The sequence below is a fragment of the Pelobates fuscus genome, chromosome 4 (genome assembly GCF_036172605.1).
Source record: "Pelobates fuscus isolate aPelFus1 chromosome 4, aPelFus1.pri, whole genome shotgun sequence".
Taxonomy (NCBI): domain Eukaryota; kingdom Metazoa; phylum Chordata; class Amphibia; order Anura; family Pelobatidae; genus Pelobates; species Pelobates fuscus.
In genome coordinates, this window is record NC_086320.1 from 249,125,094 (window position 1) to 249,147,521 (window position 22,428).

The 22,428-nt window shown below is 40.4% G+C and overlaps 1 protein-coding gene across 1 annotated transcript in view; it reads left to right on the forward strand.

Moving 5' to 3' along the window:
* COBL (cordon-bleu WH2 repeat protein) overlaps nucleotides 1-22,428 on the forward strand; it is a 761,158-nt gene that overhangs the window by 550,779 nt on the left and 187,951 nt on the right. Inside the window, exon 8 of the mRNA XM_063452038.1 lies at nucleotides 22,042-22,239. Within this exon, the coding sequence (XP_063308108.1) occupies nucleotides 22,042-22,239 (198 nt within the window). The remainder of the gene's footprint in view (nucleotides 1-22,041; nucleotides 22,240-22,428) is intronic.

The window sequence follows — 22,428 nt, forward strand, 5'->3', positions numbered from 1 at the left end:
AAATTATATTCCTCTACCTACCCCCTCACCCTAAAAATAATGTAAAACCTGTAAAACATATAAAACTTACCATTTAATGTCTTCTCTTTTCTAAAATCTTAATTTTTCAGTCCCAAAAAAGGCCCCCCAAAAAACATAATACACGTCGAACTTGTAAAAATGTAAATAAAAAACCTGAGCGCAAAAAAAATAAATCAGACGAAAAAGAAAAAACCTGATGCTTAAAATAAAAGAACCCATCTTCACCCGGCGAGGGCACGGCGCAGACTGAGCTCCACAGTGCGGGGAAAGGCTTATAAAGCCTTCCCACACCCTGCAATTTGACTCAGAACACCGATTGGTTGACTTGGAACTCAACCAATCAGAGTGCTAGTCATTTTACAGAGTGTGGGAAAGTTCTTTGGAATTTTCCAACGCTGTGTAAAATGACACAGAGCACTCTGCTTGGTTGGATTTCAAGCCATCCAATCAGACTGTCATGAGCCATTTTACACAGCGTGGGAAAGTTCTTTGGAATCAGTGAAATTGCCTACAGCAGATACTGAGGCACACTGCACAACACCATGATTGACTCAATTGTGGCAATCTGGGGTTAATTTTAGTATTGGACGGAAATTTTCAGTCCTGCGTCCTTACGCGGAGGACTGCAATGACAGAAAATTCCCGTCCAGTGTCCATAAGTGGTTAATAGGTCACATTAAAGGGACCCTATAGGCACCCATACAACTTTAGCTTAATGAAGCAGTTTTGGTGTATAGCTCATACCTTTGCAGTCTCACTGTTCAGTTCTCTGCCATTGAGGAGTTAAATTACTTTGTTTATACAGGCCTAGTCACTCCTCCTAAACACTATATATTTTAGGTTCCTGTATTGCGCACACTCTATCATTTCTTATATCCTGCTCTTTTAATACCTTCTAGACCCCACAGGAGTCTCCTGGTCATGATTAAAGTTAATTTTACAGAGCAGGAGATAAAAACTTCTAAAGCTAGTTACATAGTTACATAGCTGAAAAGAGACTTATGTCCATCAAGTTCAGCCTACATAACATTTGTTTTTTGCTGTTGATCCAAAAGAAGACAAAAAACAGTTTGAAGCACTTACAATAAACTAGGAAAAAGATTCCTTCTTGACCCCAGAATGGCAGTCATATTAATCCTTGGATCAATCAGCTATTACCCTACATTGAAAAATTATATCCTTGAATATTTTAGTTGCTGTTTGAACATCTGCATGGACTCTGATAAAACCACTTCTTCAGGCAGAGAATTCCACATCCTTATTCTTACAGTAAAAAAAAACTTTTCTTTGCCTTAGACAAAATCTTTCTTCCAGTCTTAATACATGACCTTGTTTCCTATGTAAAGTCTGGTTTGTGAATAGATTTCCACATATCCCCTCCCAGGTGACGTTTTTCTAAACTAAAGAGGTTTAAATTTGTTAACCTTTCTTCATAGCTGATATGTTCCATTCCTTTTATTAATTTTGTAGCCCGCCTCTGCACTATTTCTAGTGCTATAATATCCTTCTTTAGAACAGGTGCCCAAAATTGCACAGCATATTCAATGTGTGGTCTTACCAGTGATTTATAAAGAGACAAAATGATATTCGCATCCCGAGAATGAATGCCCTTTTTCATGCATGACAATACCTTACTGGCCTTAGCCACTGCTGATTGACATTGCATATTGTTGCATAGTTTGTTGTCTATAACAATTCCCAAGTCCTTTTTGTGTGTTGTTATCCCTAATTTGCTTCCATTAAGGGTATTCGTTGCGTGTGCATTCTTTACGCCGAAGTGCATAACTTTGCATTTGTCAACATTAGATTTCATCTGCCATTTGAGTGCCCAGTTCCCCAGTCTATCTAAATCCCTCTGCAGCAAGGTAATATCTTGCTCACATTGTATTACTTTACAGAGTTTTGTGTCATCTGCAAACACTGAAACATGACTTTCAATGCTTTTTTCAAGATCATTTATAAATATTTTAAATAGAAGGGGTCCCAGAACAGAACCCTGAGGGACACCACTTGCCACCTATGTCCAGCTTGAAAATTTACCAATAATGACAACTCTTTGTACTCTTGTTGTCAGGATCGGGACAGGGATCCAAAACGCAGAGTACAAAGAGTACAAAGAGTAGCAGATACGTATACCGGACCTTAGAATGGCCGGACTAACGTAATACTACGTATAGAATGGTCAGGGACAGGCAGAGGTCGAGGGAACGAGAAGACAGGTAAGCGAGAGACAAGCCGGGTCAAGGATAACAGAGAAGACAGGTAAGTAATAACAAAGCCGGGTCAGAACCAAAAGACAAGAGAATACAAGAGCACTGTGTGACTAGGCTGGCTAGAACCACGACAGGGCAATGAGCAAATGCTGAGAGCTCCCTTAAATACCCTGGTTCTAGAGACTAATCACGCCTCCGCCGAGACCTGATTCGTGTCCGGGATTGACTGACAGGTCGGGCTAGAATAGCGTCATGACGTCGACTATAGAGCGTCACGTTACAAAAAGGCATAGCTCTCTCGCGGCCGGCATTTACATGCGCGAAGGGACCGCGAGGAACGGGAGAATCATGCCGTCTGGATGGAAAAACGTCTAAGTCTCTACCCGTCTCAGGGGTAGAGACTACAGGTACCCTGACAGTACCCCCCCTCTCAGAAACGCCCACCGGGCGGAAGGAACCGGGACGAGATGGAAAGCGGGAATGAAAAGCCCTGTGAAGACGAGGAGCATGGACATCCTCCTGTGGTACCCAGGTCCTCTCTTCTGGACCATATCCCTTCCAGTCAACCAGGTATTGAATTTTCCCCCGGGAGATTCGAGAATCGATGATGGAGTTGATTTCGTACTCCTCCTGACCCTCAACCTGAACAGAGTGAGGAGAGGAGACCTTGGAGGAGAATCTGTTACAGATCAGGGGTTTTAGCAAGGAAACATGAAAGGAATTAGGAATACGTAAGGCCGAGGGGAGCGCTAGGCGATACGCAACAGGATTAATTTGATTCAGAATCCTATAGGGTCCAATGTAGCGAGGAGCGAATTTCATAGAAGGTACTTTCAAACAAATGTTTCTAGTACTCAACCATACCCTATCACCAGGTACAAAACTAGGAGCCGGCCTTCTGCGTTTGTCAGCGTGTTTTTTATACAGTATAGAATTATGTAGGAGAATTTGTCGAGTCTGATCCCACAACTTCTTCAGATTGGCAACATGAGTATCAACCGACGGTACCCCCTGGGAAGAAGGAACCGAGGGAAGAATGGAAGGATGAAAACCATAATTCATGAAAAAGGGGCTAGAGCGAGTTGAATCGCAAACAAGATTATTGTGTGCGAACTCTGCCCAAGGAATCAGACCGACCCAATCGTCCTGGTGTTCAGAAACAAAACAACGCAGATATTGTTCAATCTTTTGATTGGTACGTTCAGCGGCTCCGTTAGACTGAGGGTGATAAGCAGAAGAAAAATTCAATTTAATGCCTAGTTGAGAACAGAATGATCTCCAGAAACGTGAAACAAACTGGGAACCTCTATCAGAAGTAATCTCGGAAGGTATCCCATGTAAGCGAAAGATCTCTTTAGCAAAAATCTCCGCTAATTCAGGTGAAGTCGGAAGTTTAGGTAAAGGCACGAAATGAGCCATCTTGGTAAACCTATCCACCACTGTGAGGATAACAGTGTGCTTTTTCGAAACAGGCAAATCCACAATAAAATCCATCGCCAAACAGGACCAAGGTTTTTCTGGAACTTCCAGGGGATGTAAGAGACCACAAGGAAGCGAATGAGGCAGTTTAGTCTTAGTACAGACCTCACAGGCTCCGATAAAATCCTTAATATCCCTCCGCAAGGAAGGCCACCAGAAATCCTTAGAGATCAAGGAATATGTTTTGCGAACGCCCGGATGACCAGCCACCTTGCTCTCGTGAAGACACTGTAAGAGCTCCAGTTGGAGTTCAGGAGGAACGAAGTGTCTAGACGCAGGAGTCAGTCTAGGTGCCAGATGCTGCAAGCTCCTGATCTGATCAAGAAGCGGAGAATGGATTTTGAGAGTTGTGTTAGCGATAATATTACACTTAGGTACTATAGAGGATAAAACTGGCTCAGATATGGCAGAAGGTTCATATTGGCGAGACAAGGCATCAGCTTTAGAATTCTTAGAACCAGGCCTATATGTGAGTATGTAATTGAAGTGAGTGAGGAATATTGACCAACGGGCCTGTCTCGATGATAATCGTTTAGCCTCCCCAATATAGGATAAGTTTTTATGATCCGTCAAAATGGTAACAGGATGCAAAGTCCCCTCCAATAGATGTCTCCACTCCTTTAAAGCCATGATAACCGCTAGGAGTTCCCTGTCACCAATGTCATATCTGCTCTCAGTACCCGATAATTTTTTGGAAAAATACCCACATGGATGTAATGGTTTATCCACACCCAACCTTTGGGACAGAATGGCACCTATACCCGTCTCAGAAGGGTCAACTTCGAGTAGGAAAGGCAGAGTAGTATCAGGGTGAACTAAAATTGGTGCGGAAGCAAACAGCTCCTTGAGAGTCTTAAAAGCCAGAAGTGCTTCAGTAGACCAATTCTTAGTGTCAGCCCCTTGTCTGGTCATATTGGTGATAGGAGCAATAATAGAGGAGTAACCCTTAATGAAACGTCTGTAATAATTAGAGAAACCAATAAATCTCTGAATGGCCTTGAGACCCTTAGGTAAAGGCCAATCTAAAATGGATTGGAGTTTCTCCGGATCCATTTCAAACCCCTCTCCAGAAATCACGTAACCAAGAAAGACAGTCTGGGATTGGTCAAAGCTACATTTCTCTAATTTGCAGTACAAGCCATGTTGAAGAAGTTTGTGCAAAACCCTTCTGACCTGTCCGTGGTGAGTCTCAATATCCCTGGAATGTATAAGTATATCATCGAGGTAAACAATAACACAGTCATGTTGAAACTCCCTAAGAACTTCATTAATTAGATCCTGAAATACCACCGGGGCATTACAGAGACCAAAAGGCATTACTGTATACTCATAGTGCCCATAACGAGTATTCAGGGCCGGACTGGGAATTAAAAGCAGCCCTGGAAAAAAATATTTACCAGCCCCATAATGCGTTGCGCCAGCATAGTGTGCAGATACAGAGTTAGAAAAGATAACTTAAAATTAAAAATTATTACTCCAACGTGGAAAAAAAGCACATATAAGCTTAAAAAAAAAACAAGAGTGCAGATTTATTTTAAGCAGACGTGCCTTTGCATGTAATCAATGTTTCAGTCCAACTACCATGACATATTAAGGGAAGCTTGGTAATGGGACTGAAATGGTGAATGTATGTAGGGCACAACTGTGAAAAATTTACGTTCTCTTGTTTATTTTGAAGTCCTGTGGGTGCGCTCTTCACTTTAAATATGTTATTGTGCTGGAGTGTGCACCTACCTAGCAACAAGACTGGGCCAATATCTGCTCATTACATATGGTACATATTAATGACATTTCTCTGTGTATTATGCATATATAAATGTACATTAATATATGTGTAAATATTAAAGGCATAATTATTTATATATATATCTCTCTCTCTCTCTCGTGTCTCTCTCTTGTGTCTTTCTCTCTCTCTCGTGTCTCTTTCTCTCTCTCTCTCTTGTGTCTCTTTCTCTCTCTCTCTCTCTTGTGTCTCTTTCTCTCTCTCGTGTCTATTTATCTTTCTCTTGTGTCTATTTATCTTTCTCTCTCGTGTCTCTTTCTCTCTCTCTCTCTCTTGTGTCTCTTTCTCTCTCTCTTTCTCTCTTGTGTCTCTTTCTCTCTCTCTTTCTCTCTTGTGTCTCTTTCTCTCTCTCTCTTTCTCTCTCTCTTTCTCTCTCTCTTTCTCTCTTGTGTCTCTTTCGTCCTCTCGTGTGTCTCTTTCTCTCTCTTTCTGTGTCTCTTTCTCTCTCTTTCTGTGTCTCTTTCTCTCTCTTTCTGTGTCTCTTTCTCTCTTTTTCTGTGTCTCTTTCTCTCTTTTTCTGTGTCTCTTTCTCTCTCTATCTTGGGTCTCTTTCAGTCTTGGGTCTCTTTCACTCTTGGGTCTCTTTCTCTCTTGGGTCTCTTTCTCTCTTGGGTCTCTTTCTCTCTTGGGTCTCTTTCTCTCTTGGGTCTCTTTCTCTCTTGGGTCTCTTTCTCTCTTGGGTCTCTTTCTCTCTTGGGTCTCTTTCTCTCTTGGGTCTCTTTCTCTCTCTCTTGGGTCTCTTTCTCTCTCTCTTGGGTCTCTTTATCTCTTTCTGGGTCACTTTTTCTCTCTCTTTCTGGGTCACTTTTTCTCTCTCTTTCTGGGTCACTTTTTCTCTCTCTTTCTGGGTCTCTTTTTCTCTCTCTCCTTTTCTCTCTCTCTTTCTGGGTCTCTTTCTCTCTCTCTCTGGGTCTCTTTCTCTCTCTCTCTTTCTGGGTCTCTTTCTCTCTCTCTCTTTCTGGGTCTCTCTCTCTCTCTTTCTGGGTCTCTCTCCCTCTCTTTCTGGGTCTCTCTTTCTCTCTCTCTGGGTCTCTCTTTCTCTCTCTCTGGGTCTCTCTTTCTCTCTCTCTGGGTCTCTTTCTCTCTCTCTGGGTCTCTTTCTCTGGGTCTCTTTCTCTCTCTCTCTCTTTCTGGGTCTCTTTCTCTCTCTCTCTCTTTCTGGGTCTCTTTCTCTCTCTCTCTCTTTCTGGGTCTCTTTCTCTCTCTTTCTGGGTCTCTTTCTCTCTCTTTCTGGGTCTCTTTCTCTCTCTTTCTGGGTCTCTTTCTCTCTCTCTTATTTTCTGGGTCTCTTTCTCTCTCTCTTTCGCTGTCTCTTTCTCCCCCCCAATTTACCTTAGAGGAGTCAGGGGACCGGCCGTGTTCCACGCTGGAGCTGCCGGGCTGCAGCCTCGCCGGACCGGCGGCACTCCTAATGCTGAGGACTGAAGGAGGAGGGAGCATGTCTCTCTACCATGCTCCCTCGCGGTTCCCACAATTCACAGCAGCTGCTGTGAATTGTGGGAACCGCGAGGGAGCATGGTAGAGAGACATGCTCCCTCCTCCTTCAGTCCTCAGCATTAGGAGTGCTGGCGAGGCTGCAGCCCGGCTGCTCCAGCGTGGAGCACGGCCGGCCCCCTCTAAGTGTGCCACCGGACCGGCCACCCGGTGGCACATACCTGCGCAGCCCCCAGATGCCGCGGCCCACCGGGAAATTTCCCGGTATCCCGGTGGGCCAGTCCGGCCCTGCGAGTATTGAACGCAGTCTTCCACTCGTGTCCCTGCTGAATTCTCACCAAGTTATAAGCACCTCTGAGGTCTAACTTAGTGAAAATCTTGGAACCCTTTAATCGATCAAAAAGCTCGGTGATCAAGGGAATCGGATAGGCATTTCTAATGGTTATCTTGTTCAAACCTCGGTAGTCAATGCAAGGTCTTAAAGAACCATCCTTCTTTTTAACAAAAAAAAATCCAGCCCCAGCAGGGGAGGAGGATCTCCTAATGAACCCTTTGTCTAGGTTTTCACGAATATACTCCTCTAAGACTAAGTTCTCATTCGTAGACAAAGGGTATACGTGGCCCCTGGGAGGCATAGTACCAGGAAGTAAATTCATTTTGCAATCAAAAGGCCTGTGTGGTGGTAAGGTATCAGCCTTTCTTTTGTCAAATACCGCCTTTAAATCTAGATACAAGGACGGTATCTGTACTTTAGTAGAGTCGGTAGAGTTATTAAGTGTGTTAACAATACAAAGGGGTTACACTCTCTTTAAACATCTCTCTTGACAACCCTGACCCCACGAGACTATTTCCCCTGATTCCCAATCTATAATGGGGTTATGTCTCTTCAGCCAGGAGTATCCCAGGACTATGGGAACAGAAGGAGATGAAATGAGTAGTAGAGATATCTCCTCCTTGTGTAGAATACCAGTAGTTAAGTTAAGAGGTGTGGTTTCCCGGAAAATCACAGGCTCAACTAAAGGTCTACCATCTATGGCCTCAACAGCCAAGGGTGTCTTCCTTAACTGGGATGGGATAGCGTGTTTGGTGAGAAAAACTTGGTTGATAAAGCTCTCAGCAGCTCCAGAGTCTATCAATGCCATAGTCTCTAAAGTTCCCTTCTCCCAAGTTAAAGAGACGGGTAAAAGAAGCCTGTGTTCTTTGTAGTTATGAGTAGAGGACAAAATAGAAACACCCAAGGCCTGTCCTCTAGAGAAACTTAGGTGCGAGCGTTTCCCGGGCGATTGGGACAATTCAAACGTAAGTGACCTCTGACTCCACAATACATACACAGTCCCTCCCTTCTCCTGTACTGTCTCTCCTCTTCTGAGAGGCGAGTAAGGCCTATCTGCATAGGTTCTGGAAACTGTGGAGTTTTGGTTTCAGGGCTTTGAAATGATGGAGCTAGTCTAAAGGAAGGTCTACCGGTTCTATCTCGAGTGTTCTGCCTCTCTCTTAGACGTTCGTCAATGCGAGAGATAAAGGAAATGAAGTCCTCCAAATTCTCGGGAAGCTCTCTCGTCGCTACCTCGTCAAGTATTACATCGGATAATCCGTTTAAAAATACGTCTATATAAGCCTGTTCATTCCACTTAACCTCTGACGCCAAAGACCTGAACTCTAGTGCGTAATCCACAAGTGTTCGGTTCTCTTGTCTAAGGCGCAACAGTGATCTGGCTGCATTGACCTTTCTGCCAGGGGGGTCAAAAGTTCTTTTAAAAGCAGCTACAAAGGCATTATAGTTATAGACTAATGGATTATCATTCTCCCACAACGGATTAGCCCATCTCAGAGCCTTCTCAATGAGTAAGGTGATAATAAATCCCACCTTTGCCCTATCAGTAGGGTAGGAACGGGGTTGTAGCTCGAAATGGATACTGATCTGGTTCAAAAAGCCACGACACCTTTCAGGAGAACCAGCATAACATACAGGTGGGGTAACTCGGGAAGAAGCACCTACAGTGGCTACCTCTAGCCCTGAACTCACAGGAGGAATAGAAGTATTACGCATCTCCTCAGGTGGATTATTAGGACGTGATAGTAACGCATGTAGTGCTAGTGCCATCTGATCCATTCTATGCTCCATGGTGTCAAACCTAGGATCAGGAGAACCAAGCTGACAGTTTGTACCTGCAGGATCCATTGGCCCTGTCGTAATGTCAGGATCGGGACAGGGATCCAACACGCAGAGTACAAAGAGTAGCAGATACGTATACCGGACCTTAGAATGGCCGGACTAACGTAATACTACGTATAGAATGGTCAGGGACAGGCCGAGGTCGAGGGAACGAGAAGACAGGTAAGCGAGAGACAAGCCGGGTCAAGGATAACAGAGAAGACAGGTAAATAATAACAAAGCCGGGTCAGAACCAAAAGACAAGAGAATACAAGAGCACTGTGTGACTAGGCTGGCTAGAACCACGACAGGGCAATGAGCAAATGCTGAGAGCTCCCTTAAATACCCTGGTTCTAGAGACTAATCACGCCTCCGCCGAGACCTGATTCGTGTCCGGGATTGACTGACAGGTCGGGCTAGAATAGCGTCATGACGTCGACTATAGAGCGTCACGTTACAAAAAGGCATAGCTCTCTCGCGGCCGGCATTTACATGCGCGAGGGGACCGCGAGGAACGGGAGAATCATGCCGTCTGGATGGAAAAACGTCTAAGTCTCTACCCGTCTCAGGGGTAGAGACTACAGGTACCCTGACACTTGTACTCTTTGTACTGTATTTTTAAGCCAATGTTCTACCCAGGAACAAGCATTTTCATCTAGACCGATTTATTTGAGTTTGAACACTAATCTATTGTGTGGAACTGTATCAAATCCCTTGGCAAAATCCAAATATATCACATCCACTGCAACACCCTGATCTATACTTCTGCTTACTACTTCATAGAATGCAAGTTAGTTTGACATGACCTGTGCTTCATAAAACCATGCTGATTTTTGCTGATAATCATGTTCTTCTCAAGGAATTCTTGAATATTATCCCTTAATAACTTTTCAAATACTTTTCCAGCCACAGAAGTTAAACTCACAGGTCTATAATTTCGAGGCAATTATTTTGAACCCTTTTTGAATATAGGAACCACACCTGCCTTCCTCCAATCCATCGGAAGACTTCCTGAAAGAAAAGAATCTTGAAAGATTAAAAACAGAGGTTCTCTTATTTCTACACTTAGTTCCTTAAGTACTCGAGGATGAATACCATCAGGCCCTGGAGCTTTGTTTATATTAACTTTCTTTAGTTGCTGAAGTACCTTGTCTTGAGTTAACCAATTACAATTTGTCTGCAAGTTTTTAGCAGCAATCATTTGCACATATAATGTCATAGGTTCTTCCTTAATATATATGGAGGAGAAATAGTTATTTAAAATTCCTGCCTTTTCCTGTTGACATCTGATTGTAAATTAAATCATGTTTATTAATGTAGACTGTTTGAGTCACAGCCGGGGGGGGTGTGACTATGACTTAATGGATGTAACGGATCCACTGGCACCCTGACTTGGTACCTCCGTTAATGGATGCTCCTAGTGCTTCCTGAGGACTCCAAGCACTCTGGCAGACACCACAATCACCGAATCCGAGAAACCTTTTAAATTCTCCCAAGCATATGAATGCTGTAGACCATTGAATAGGAACCATACGAATAGGCTTGTACTCCTAGCAGTCAACTGGAACAGCATGCAATAAATCCTTCCCCCAATAATGAGACGACACATCACTTTGAGGGTAAAACAGGAACTCTGGACTGTCTCATCCAGCCTGGCTTTTATTATAATAATACACATACAGGCCACACCCAGGGGGAGGCATAAAATAACCAATCACATACATGGTTCAGCCCACACATCCCCTCCCCTCAGATAACATTAAACCCAATTATCCGGTACACTTTTCCAGCCAAGTTCTGGATGTACCCCAAAAACAGGGGGTACACCTTTAAATCCAGCATCGCTGGATAGCCCTTATTCAGAGGGACAACATATTCAAAATTCAAGTCATTCGGATGAACGGTTCGTAAGATATGGGGTTCCAAAGATTTGACCGACCACATGGGTAAAGTATCCGAAAACAGTTCCATGCATTTTGGCCCTGCGGTCGGTCACAAACAAGGGAATGAAAACAGGCAAATTGCCTGTGTTATAGAGCCTGGAGAGGGTTTGAATGAATTCCCTTGTTTGTGGGGTTCTTTCTACCGAACGGCGGGTCATTCGGTAGTTTCTATACGAATTTCTGGAAGTATGGAGGTCTCAGCGGTGTTTGCCTAGTCAAGTGTCCGATTTTAGTTCCAGACACTCAACGGCAAAACACCGCTGTTCGGTAGTTTAAGATGGCCACCGCCACGTGTTTGTTTCCCGAATGGCGGCCACCCAGAGGACAAAGAATACATTACACTGATTGCCAATTACCCGTTTGCAACATTGTTGCAAACTGTAATTGGAGGCACACTTATTCCTGGGTGGTCTGGTTGTTCGGTAGTTTCACTCAATATAATGAATGGAGTGATTCTACCGAACAATCAGTGAATGCTGCAAACATATCCCAGGTTAAACTTAACACACAAATACACATATAATATTACAGGCAGTACACTAGAATATGTAGCACAGTCTTAAAGGGACAGTAGTCTCAAAAGTCCCAATATGTCCATAGATGCTGTTAAAAGGGCCAGTAGCAGCAATATACAGTACAATATGCCCCAAATAACCCAGGGGCCATAGTCAGTAGGTAGGAGGCTAGCAAACAGGCTTCTCCAGGGCCCAGTGGTGAGGTTGGTTTCGCCACAATGGAGAAAAACAAATGTGATTTAACTCAAGATCTATACAAAAAAACTGCTTTGAACACTATAGGGTGAGGAACATCAACAGGTATTACTAACCCTATAGTGTTTAATCCACTATTTAGGTGGCTTGCTTCCCCCCAGGGACTCACCTTATTTCCAGCCCTGACCCCGCCCCCAATCTGCCTCCTTGATGACATCATCAGAATTGCCCATGGGAAAGCATTGGATTGGCTGAAATTGGCATCGGGGCTGGGTCAAACACCATTTTAGCCAATCAGCACGTCCTCATAAAGATGCATTGAATCAATGCATCTCTATTATAAAAATTCAGTGTCCCATTGCAGAGCGTGAAGACACTGAGCGGCAGTGCTGCCTACTATGCAGCACTGCAGCAGGAAGCACCTACAGTGTTCATCAATGGGGGGGAGGTGTCCCTAGGGAGCAATGTAAACATTGCCTTTTCCATGAAAAGGCAGTGTTTGCATTAAAATGCCTGAAGGGAATGATTATACTCACCAGAACAACTACATTAGGCTGTAGTTGTTCTGGTGACTATAGTGTCCCTTTAAGCATATGTTTTGATGTCTATCTCTTTAAATCTAACTGCGATACACAAATGTCTTATATCCAAGAAAGCAGGCTGAAACCACTTAACCACTTAAACCATGATATGCTGTCACCACTTAAATTTGTGTAGTGACAGCATATCATGTCATTATTGCACATTGAATTTAAATAGACCTTTAGATCAGCACTTGACAATATTACTCTGCAAGCTGTCAAAATACTAGCCGTGACAAATTCAACTTTAGACCAATAGAGTTTCAAAAATGTTGTATTTGTTGCTGTATTTTAATACCTTGCTTGCCTTTAGATTATGAAGCTATATAGGTGTCTTAACAACCTGTCTTGAATGTGCCATTAAATAAAATGTTATATCATTTTATTTATTCATAAATCACATTTTCATTGGTATTAAGCTACTAAAACATGGCCAAAGCTGATATAAAAAACTGCAATGCCAAGTAAAATGTGGTATAATAAAAAGCATACTTAAATAACGTTAATAACAGGTCGGACAAGGTCTTATCATGACTAAGACCTTAGTTAGTGTCAAGGTTTTTGTTTGTTCAAAAGCGTCCCTATCCTATTTCATGCAGTGGCTGTTAAGATACACATGGTTGCTGAAATAAAAAAAAAGACTTGTGCTGCACATGAACCTGAGTTAATTGATTTTTTTTTTTTGTCTGCTTTTATTGTGGATGACGTTTATCACATGGAAACAGAAAATTACATATTTCTAGACTGTTCATTTCTATAATAAAATATATTTATAATATATACAAAATAACTGTGTTTACCCCTTTCATACTTATTAAATGTAAATTATACCCAAGAAATAAATGAGTCATAAATCATTTTTTTAAATGTACTATGTGCCCTGCCAGTAATGGTTTGCCTAGCTGTACACATAATATAAGAATTGTCCATGCTTTACTTCATTAGTTGAAAACAAACTGCTACAACAAAGGCAGCTTGAGCACTATAATCTCTTATATTAATATACCAGTACCCACACTACCTTGGACTTAACCCTTATCATTATATATACAGTAAAGATAAAACTTTCCAATAAAGGGAAACAATCTGGCACTGCATAGAGATTAATTATACCTAGTTTGAAGTCTGGAGATACTAAATACAATTCCCAGACTTCAAACTAAATCTAATGAATCAGCTAGAATGGCATTAAAGGGTGGTGAAAGGGAAAATTAAATGGAGATGAAAAATGGAAAATGAAACTAACATTCTTCAGTTATTACATTACATTACACATATATGTACTTAAATCAATCGTACATTAAAGCATCATATCCAGATCTCACACACATCAAATATACTGATTTGCCTTGCTCAGTATACTACATATGCATCATATACATCACACATGTATATGTATGAGACACATACAAACAATTTCATACTTATTAAATCTTACACATTATGTACAGATGGGTTAAGTCTATAATAAATAGAAACATAGAAACATAGAATGTGACGGCAGATAAGAACCATTCAGCCCATCTAGTCTGCCCAATTTTCTAAATACTTTCATTAGTCCCTGGCCTTATCTTATAATTAGGATAGCCTTATGCCCATCCCACGCATGCTTAATCTCCTTTACTGTGTTAACCTCTACCACTTCAGCTGGAAGGCTATTCCATGCATCCACTACCCTCTCAGTAAAGTAATACTTCCTGATATTATTTTTAAACCTTTGTCCCTCTAATTTAAGACTAAGTCCTCTTGTTGTGGTAGTTTTTCTTCTTTTAAATATAGTCTCCTCCTTTACTGTGTTGATTCCCTTTATGTATTTAAATGTTTCTATCATATCCCCCCTGTCTCATCTTTCCTCCAAGCTACATATGTTAAGCTTCTTTAACCTTTCATGGTAAGTGAAAGGTTAAATAGGTGACTATATTTAAAAGAAGAAAAATGACCACAACAAGAGGGCATAGTCTTAAATTAGAGGGACAAAGGTTTAAAAATAATATCAGGAAGTATTAGTGTTATAACTCAGACCCTTTCTAGGCCTGATTGAGGAGTAATTCCAACAGACAAATGCATGCCACGTTTTGTAAAGTATTTATAGGACTGTAAGAGGATCTCAATGACCGTTTCAGGGATACTTATAGAGACTCAACACCAGAACTTGAGGATCTTGGTGTGTCAAGGGACCTTGTAATAGGTCTGGACGTACTAGAATTTCCCTTGGAGGTTTCAGAATCAACTTATTCATTGTAGGAATTTAGAGTCAAGGTGGCCTTCCACTGTCTCCTTTTGAATTACGTTTAGGAAATTAGAAAACAGGAAAAATATGTACATCAGACTAAAATTCCAAATTTGAGTCAGCGTATCCTGACCTTAAAGGACCGCTATAGGCACCCAGACCACTTCAGCTTAATGAGGTGGTCTGGATGCCAGGTCCAACTAGGTTTAACCCTTTTTTCTATAAACATAGTAGTTTCAGATAAACTGCTATGTTTATAATAGGGTTAATCCAGCCTCTAGTGGCTGTCTCACTGACAGCCGCTAGAGGCGCTTCCTCGCTTCTCACTGTGATTTTCACAGTGAGAAGACGCCAGCGTCCATAGGAAAGCATTGTGAATGCTTTCCTATGGACTGGCTGAATGCGCGCGTGGCTCGGGAGGGGGGCACCCTCAGGGCACTATAGTGCCAGGAAAATGAGTATGTTTTCCTGGCACTATAGTGGCCTGTTACAAAGACCCATCATATTGTTATATTTTGCCTCTTCTCATTTAAATCCTATTTTTCTGGCATTCAGTTCACTTAACCTCGTCACCCCTCGAAGTACTGAATGGCCGACCATCCGGCGAGCGGAGTGTGCCGCTCATTAACCACACAAGGCATTGCGGTCTGCGGTTAACCACAAGCTAATCAACGGTCCCAGGGGACCCTCCATTCGTGCCCAATTCCCCGAAGGGAAACTACCGAAAGACTCACGAATGGGGAACACCTTCGTTCTGGCGTGTGGCATCGATTAGAACGTTCATGTTGCGTGTCTCGATCGGCAGGGACAACCAGACTGGTAGCGGGGATTCGTATGACTATCTACTCGACCTCCGCTCCATAAGTACAGAGTCGAGGCCCCGCTGTCCATTGACGGACCTAAAAACATGGCCGACATCGAGGTCTTACAATCAATCTACCGAACAAGACTTTATATAGCAGAAACCTCCCGTTCTGTTTGTGGGATCTGGGCGCAATTCGTACAATTGATGCATCCAGATCTGAGCTACCAAACAATTCGTGGAATGGACTATATGTTGTTACTAAGTTATATATTTTTATGCTGTTTGCTGGAATAGAATAAAGCATGGTCTTTTGGGAGTTTGGAGATAATTAGATTGTATAACCGTTGGCCTCATTATCTCCAAGCTGGGCGGGTACTAATTTGAAAGATGCAATGTCTTGTGATTGGTTGACTCATTGCATTGTACCTGTATCCCACCAGGTCCATAGGGGGCTGTCCTTGGACCTGGGGACTTGCATAAATTGCCATGCTTGTGTGCCAGTAAGGCCAGTTCGTTTTACCCTCAACTCGCAGCCTCGACTCGTGTTGTGGGGATCCGGGAATTCTAGCTTTACTATAGCTAGTGGAAGATTCCACATTTACAGGTTTCTACCGATTGAAGCATCGTTCGACTCTCTGACTTCGGGAACCATGACATCCAAGTGATCCTACCTCCTGCTAGACCGGAGGCAATCGTAACATGGCCCTTTAAGTATTCTGGTCCTAAAATCTTGAAAAATACTTCTGGACCTGGTAGTTCCAAGAAATGGCCATCAAATCTACATAGGGTATCAGTCAAATCCGAGTCAACCCTAAGGATACGTCGGGACATGGTTGCCATTCCACCTTGTCCAGTTATTTGACTCAGGTAATCAGCCATTGTATTCTGAGCCCCTGGTTGTTCTTCTGTGCCCTGATCATCATAGGCTGTAATTCCATCAATACGTAGCTGTGAGACCCACCTTGATAGATATAGGATACAGTCGCATTAATATTTGAGCAAATTTGGACCCACTTGTTCTTCAGCAACCCTCTGAAGTGAAGAAGAGTCCTGAAAATGACTTGTAATTCCATACAATTGAATGGTAATATTGTGCAACATGGTCCTAACACTGTGCAACCAATCTTTGAAAACTGGAATCCAAGCTTATAATTGACCAATGAGGTTCTGTTCACTGGAAACCCAGAAATATGGGGACATCGTCAGTGGCTGGCTCCAATTATTTATATTTTTCTCTTGTTAAACCAAGATAGGAAGCACCTTGGGGGAATCCAGAGATGCCATTGGGCCCATCTGACAAGTCTGATACTGGAAGCCAGGATTCCTAGTAGTTGCCTACACTTCCTTGCGGTTACCAAGCAAAAATAAAGAAACTGGAAGAGAAAACTTCCACAATCAAGAGAAGAGCTTCTGGAAGAGCTTCATAGCTTTGCTAGAACCTCGAAAAGGCAGGTTTACCAACTGCCTCTAGAGTATTCCCTGCAGGGTCAGTAACTCCATGTATCTCAGAAATGCTGGAGGTTCTCCTGTCTCCTGTCTGACCATGAGAATCTGGGATTCTTGGAGATTCAGTCCTGAGGTACAAATACCTTGCAGCCCTCAATTGCCTTTTTAATGGATTCATCCAAAGCTTTCCCAAACAGCACCTCCCCTTCAAATAGAATGGTGTAGAGGGCAGACTTGGAGGATGAGCCATCATCCCAGAAACAGAACCACAATGCTTTCATAGATGCTATAGATAAAGCCATTTGTTCGAGAGAATATCCTAGTTAAATCTAGGGAAGTTTCTGTGAAGAAGTCAGTTGTAACCTGAAGACTTCAGACTGCATCTTCAATCTTGGCTCTTAATTGCTCTCTCCTTTGCCTTTAGATCTTTAATCACACTTTTCATGGTTGTAGAAACAGCAGTGAAAGCTACAGCTGGCTGATATCCTGCATCAGCAGGCGTATAAATTTGGACAGGTCTGCGTCCACTTTTGATCCTTAGGCTTGCACCTTAGGTGGTGTAGTACCTTGCAACTTCCTTTGTAAGTCATGCCAACATGTCCTGTGGCTGAGCAGGTAAAGATGATGCTAAAAAAAGGTTACCTTCTGAAGACAGTCAATGCATAACTTTCCACTGCATTCCCATCACAATCAGAACATGTGTAGATTCAGACATCAAATAAACAATACATAAATAAAAAATAAATATTACCTGTGGCAAAGTACTAAAGTAAAAAAGTGCAGACAAATTCTATTAAGACCAGTGAGGCAGATTTAAAACTGGCTAAAGACAGCACTTATCCATGTTTGGAGGCACTGCAAATACTTACCAAATAAGTTTGGGCGGTTTACTGTAATTTTCCCTTAATTTTAGGTACTTCCTGTCCTATCGGCTGTAAGGAGCAGAGCTAACCCATGTTGTATATGCTGCCATGATTAGACAGGAAATATAAATATTACATTTATTATATATATGTATGTGTGTGTACCTTCATTCCAAGTGTATTTTAATACTAATATATGCAACTATATTAGCATTAACTAACACTAAGTATGATTTTATACATATGTAATATGTAATGTAAAAAAAAAAAAAAGAATTAGTACACACAATAAAATAATATAATATCATTACAATAATAAATAAATAAAATGAAATAATTAAAATAATACAAAATATATTAACATATGTAATTTCATTCTAACTGTATTTTGATACAGAAAAGTAAGCATATTCTTACTTTTCTATGCCATCCCCCTTAGGTGTAAGTAAGTACCCTATTTTAATTGAGCATGTTCTCCTTACACAATTGTATATTTGGTGGCATGAGCTATGACTTTATTTTCTTATGAAACTGATACATTGTCTCCAGAGTACTTACATTGAAACTTTGTTTCTATCTCTAGCTTTCTCCTAGTGCTGCATCAGACATTCAATCTGTTACTATCGAGTACATTCTTTCTTTTACAACAATTAAGTTTTTCTTTTACCACTGTTCATGGAAGAGTACATTTTTTTTGTAAACCTGACTCTATTACGTCATCTCTGAATCACATAATCTCGTTTTAGTTTTTCATCCTCCAATCAGCTATGTATTATGTTTGTATATGACCGTCACTTAATTACTTTACAAATTGTCTTGAAAAAAGTCTGAATGGACTGAAACGTTGACTATTATCACTGTGTTTGCGAAATAAAGCAGCAGTTTGAAACGTATTCTATAGACTCCAGAGTGCTCTTTACTTCAACTTTATACATTTTGGTGGGAGATTCTGCACCAGAGCATTAAAAAGACCGGGAACTTCGAGTGCTGGGACCAGGGATGTTATATATATATATATATATATATATATAGATATATAGATATATAGATATAGATATGTATATGTAGCAAAATACACTTAGAATGGCATTCTATATATATATATATCTATATATATAATAAACAATACACAAGATCCAGCGCACTCTCCTATCTACTAAACAGCAACTTCAATGTTGACAGATTTTATTAGTTTTTAAAAGTTTTTTTAAAAACACCTAATCTAGGCAAAAAAAAATATGGGGATTTAGTTACATTATATGATCATACATTGCATAAGCCTGCCACAACGTCAATGTACCCTTAGTCACAAACACTGGTCAAAGTTAGCATTCAAAACAAACTTTGGCTAGTGTTTGTGACTAAGTGGCTACTAAAAGAGACTGGATATTACCCATATTGAATACCCTGGGTTCTCTACTTTTGCAAATGGTATGCCACCATGGGGGTAATTTTCATTCCTGGGCTACGATACGGTCTCAAAGACAACATTACTAGTCTGGCAAATTTCAATGGGTATAAACTGAAAAATGTAGCATGCTGTAACTTTCCAAAACACCATAACACCTGTTCACGGGAGGTACTGTTGTACATGTTACACATTGCTGAATACAAATATGTGTATTAAGCTAACCGTATTATAAGATTCTCAGTAATAATTCAATGCAGAACCAAAAAAAAATAACATTTCTTAATTTCCCAATTTTTTTTGACATTTGGTTAATATTAAATTTTGTTTATTATATAAATATTTGATGTGAAAACACTGTTTCTCCTGAATAAAATGATAAATAATAAGTGTGGGTGCACGTAATATGAAAGAGATGAATTACGGTTGAACAGACATATAGTGCAAATTCCAGGTTTTGTTTACGTTTTGTTTTGATCAGAACCTGTACAATGCCTCCGTCCTTAACCCCTTAAGACCGCAGGACGTACTATGCCGTCCTTATTTTGGTGGCTCTAAAAGCCGCAGGACGGCATAGTACGTCCTGCGATCTTATGTACTTACCCGGCCGCCGGCGATCCCACGCCGGCGATCGCGGTATGGGGGACTTACCCGGGAGCCCAGGGAGTCCCCCTGCGTCCTCTTCAGCCGCCCAGGGCCATGTGATCGCGAGGTCCTTGCGAGGACCCCGCGATCACATGGACGGCATAGCCGTCCAAGGCATTGCCAGCAGGGGGAGTGCCTGTAATGACAGGTACTCCCCCTGCTGTCTGAAATACAAATAAAAAATGTTAAAACAGTGTAAAAATAAATTATATATACTTAGATCATATATATATTTATTATATATATGATCTAAGTATATATACACACATATACACACATACACATAAATATGCATACACTGTCTACGTGTATTTTAATATTAATATATACATAATTATATATATATATATATTAATATCAAAATACACGTACAATGATATTGATTAAATATATATAATTTTCATTATATATATATTTATATATAATAAAAAATAAATAAATATATAAATACGTTAAAAAAATAAATAAAAAAATAAAAAATAATGAAAAAAAAATAGATAAAAAATATATAAACATGCGTAATTTCGTTCTAACTGTATTTTAAAATTAATATATATATATTGATATCAAAATACATGTAGAACGAAATAATATATATATCTATATACATAAGTATATACGTATATATCACTATGTATATACCTATATATAAATAAAAATAATTAAAAAAAATTATATACATATATATACACACATATATATATACACACATATATATATATAATAATTCTACGCATATATTTATGTAATAATTTTACATAATTAGGTCATTTTATTAATTACAATTTGCAGGACCTGCCTGCCAACCCAGGCCAAAAGTTCAGGGAATTACATTGTCTAGCACTATATTTAACTCTGTAACTTTCCAAGACACCATGAAACCTGTACATGGGGGGTACTGTTTTACTCGGAAGACTTCGCTGAACACAAATATTAGTGTTTCAAAACAGTAAAATATATTACAACGACGATATCGTCAGTGACAGTGACATTTTTTGCATTTTTCACACACAAATGGCACTTACACCGACGATATAATTGTTGTGATACGTTTTACTGTTTTGAAACACTAATATTTGTGTTCAGCGAAGTCTCCTGAGTATAACAGTACCCCTCATGTACAGGTTTTATAGTGTTTTCAAAAGTTACAGAGTCAAATATAAGGTTTGCGTTTCAGTTTTTTCACATTAAAATTCGCCAGGTTGCCTTTGAGACCGTATGGTAGCCCAGGAATGAAAATTATCCCCATGATGGCATACCATTTGCAATAGTAGACAACCCAGGGTATTGCAAATAGGGTATGTTCAGTTTTTTTAGTAGCCACTTAGTCACAAACACTGGCCAAAATTTGCGTTCAAATTAGTTTTTTGCATTTTCAAATATTAACACTAACTTTGGCCAGTGTTTGTGACCAAGTGGCTACTAAAAAAGACTGGACATACTCAATTTGCAATACCTTAGGTTGTCTACTTTTGCAAATGGTATGCCATCATGGGGGTAATTCTTATTTCTGGGCTACCATATGGCCTCAAAGGCAACGTAACCAATCTGGCGAATTTCAATGTAAAAAAACTGAAATATGTAACACGCTATATTTGACCCTGTAACTTCCCAAAACACCATAAAACCTGTACATAGGGGGTACTGTTTTACACGCGAGACATCGCTGAATACAAATATGTGTATTGTATTGCAGTAAAAGCAAACAGTATTATGACATTCACAGTTAGAATGTCACGTAGAACTAAAAAAAATGTAAAAAATTCTTATTTTCTCCCATTTTTTAAATATTTTTTTCATATTAAATTATGTTCCATACCTAAATATTTGATGTTAAACGAAAGCCCCGTTTCCCCTGAATAAAATGATATATAATAATGGGGGGTGCATTTAATATGAAAGAGGTGAATTATGGTTGGACAGACATATAGCGCAAATGCCAGGTTTTGTTTACGTTTTTTTGGATCACAACTTGTACATTTGGCTGCGGTCTTAAGGGGTTAAAAGGATAAGCACACACACAAATAAACAAAATGTACTATCTGTTTCTTCTTACATTATTTATTCATTCTCTTTTTTCCTTTCACTTTGTCACAACACAGAATGCTATTTAGAAAAAAATGGTAATTGATAAGCATGGTATTGTAAATTTAGACTAGTGACAATATATGACCCATAATACACCTCTCTATAGTAGAACCCTAAACTCAAATTGTGAAGATTTACTTATATTTTATTTGTAGTAGATTATTGCAAAGGGTTAGCTGGAGTCTGTTTGTTTTGGGCTGTTGACTATGAAGACTGATTATCTATTTTTTCTTCCAGGGATTTTCAACAGTTCCAAGTTCACCCTCTGTGAATTCACGTCCAATAGCAATGGGTGCATCATTGTCACTTACAAACATTTCTGGGCTTGATGTTAGGCCAGAGGTGAAAAAGCGTCGGGCACCTCCTCCTCCTCCAAATGTTACTGCTCAGGAGATGGTTACTGTGAAGACTTCTGATGAAAAGCAACCAGAACAGGTTAAGTATTGTTTTAAAATAAAATTGAAATACATATTTACAGTGGAGCTGATGAGAGAGTGTGTCTAATGTCCTCTAGATTTGTAGAAACGGATGTTCTCTGAACTTTACCTAGTAGCACATAAGAAATCAACATCAAATGGGTGCTGAAAAAACAAAAGGGCTGAGCCAAGATCTTAAATCCAATTC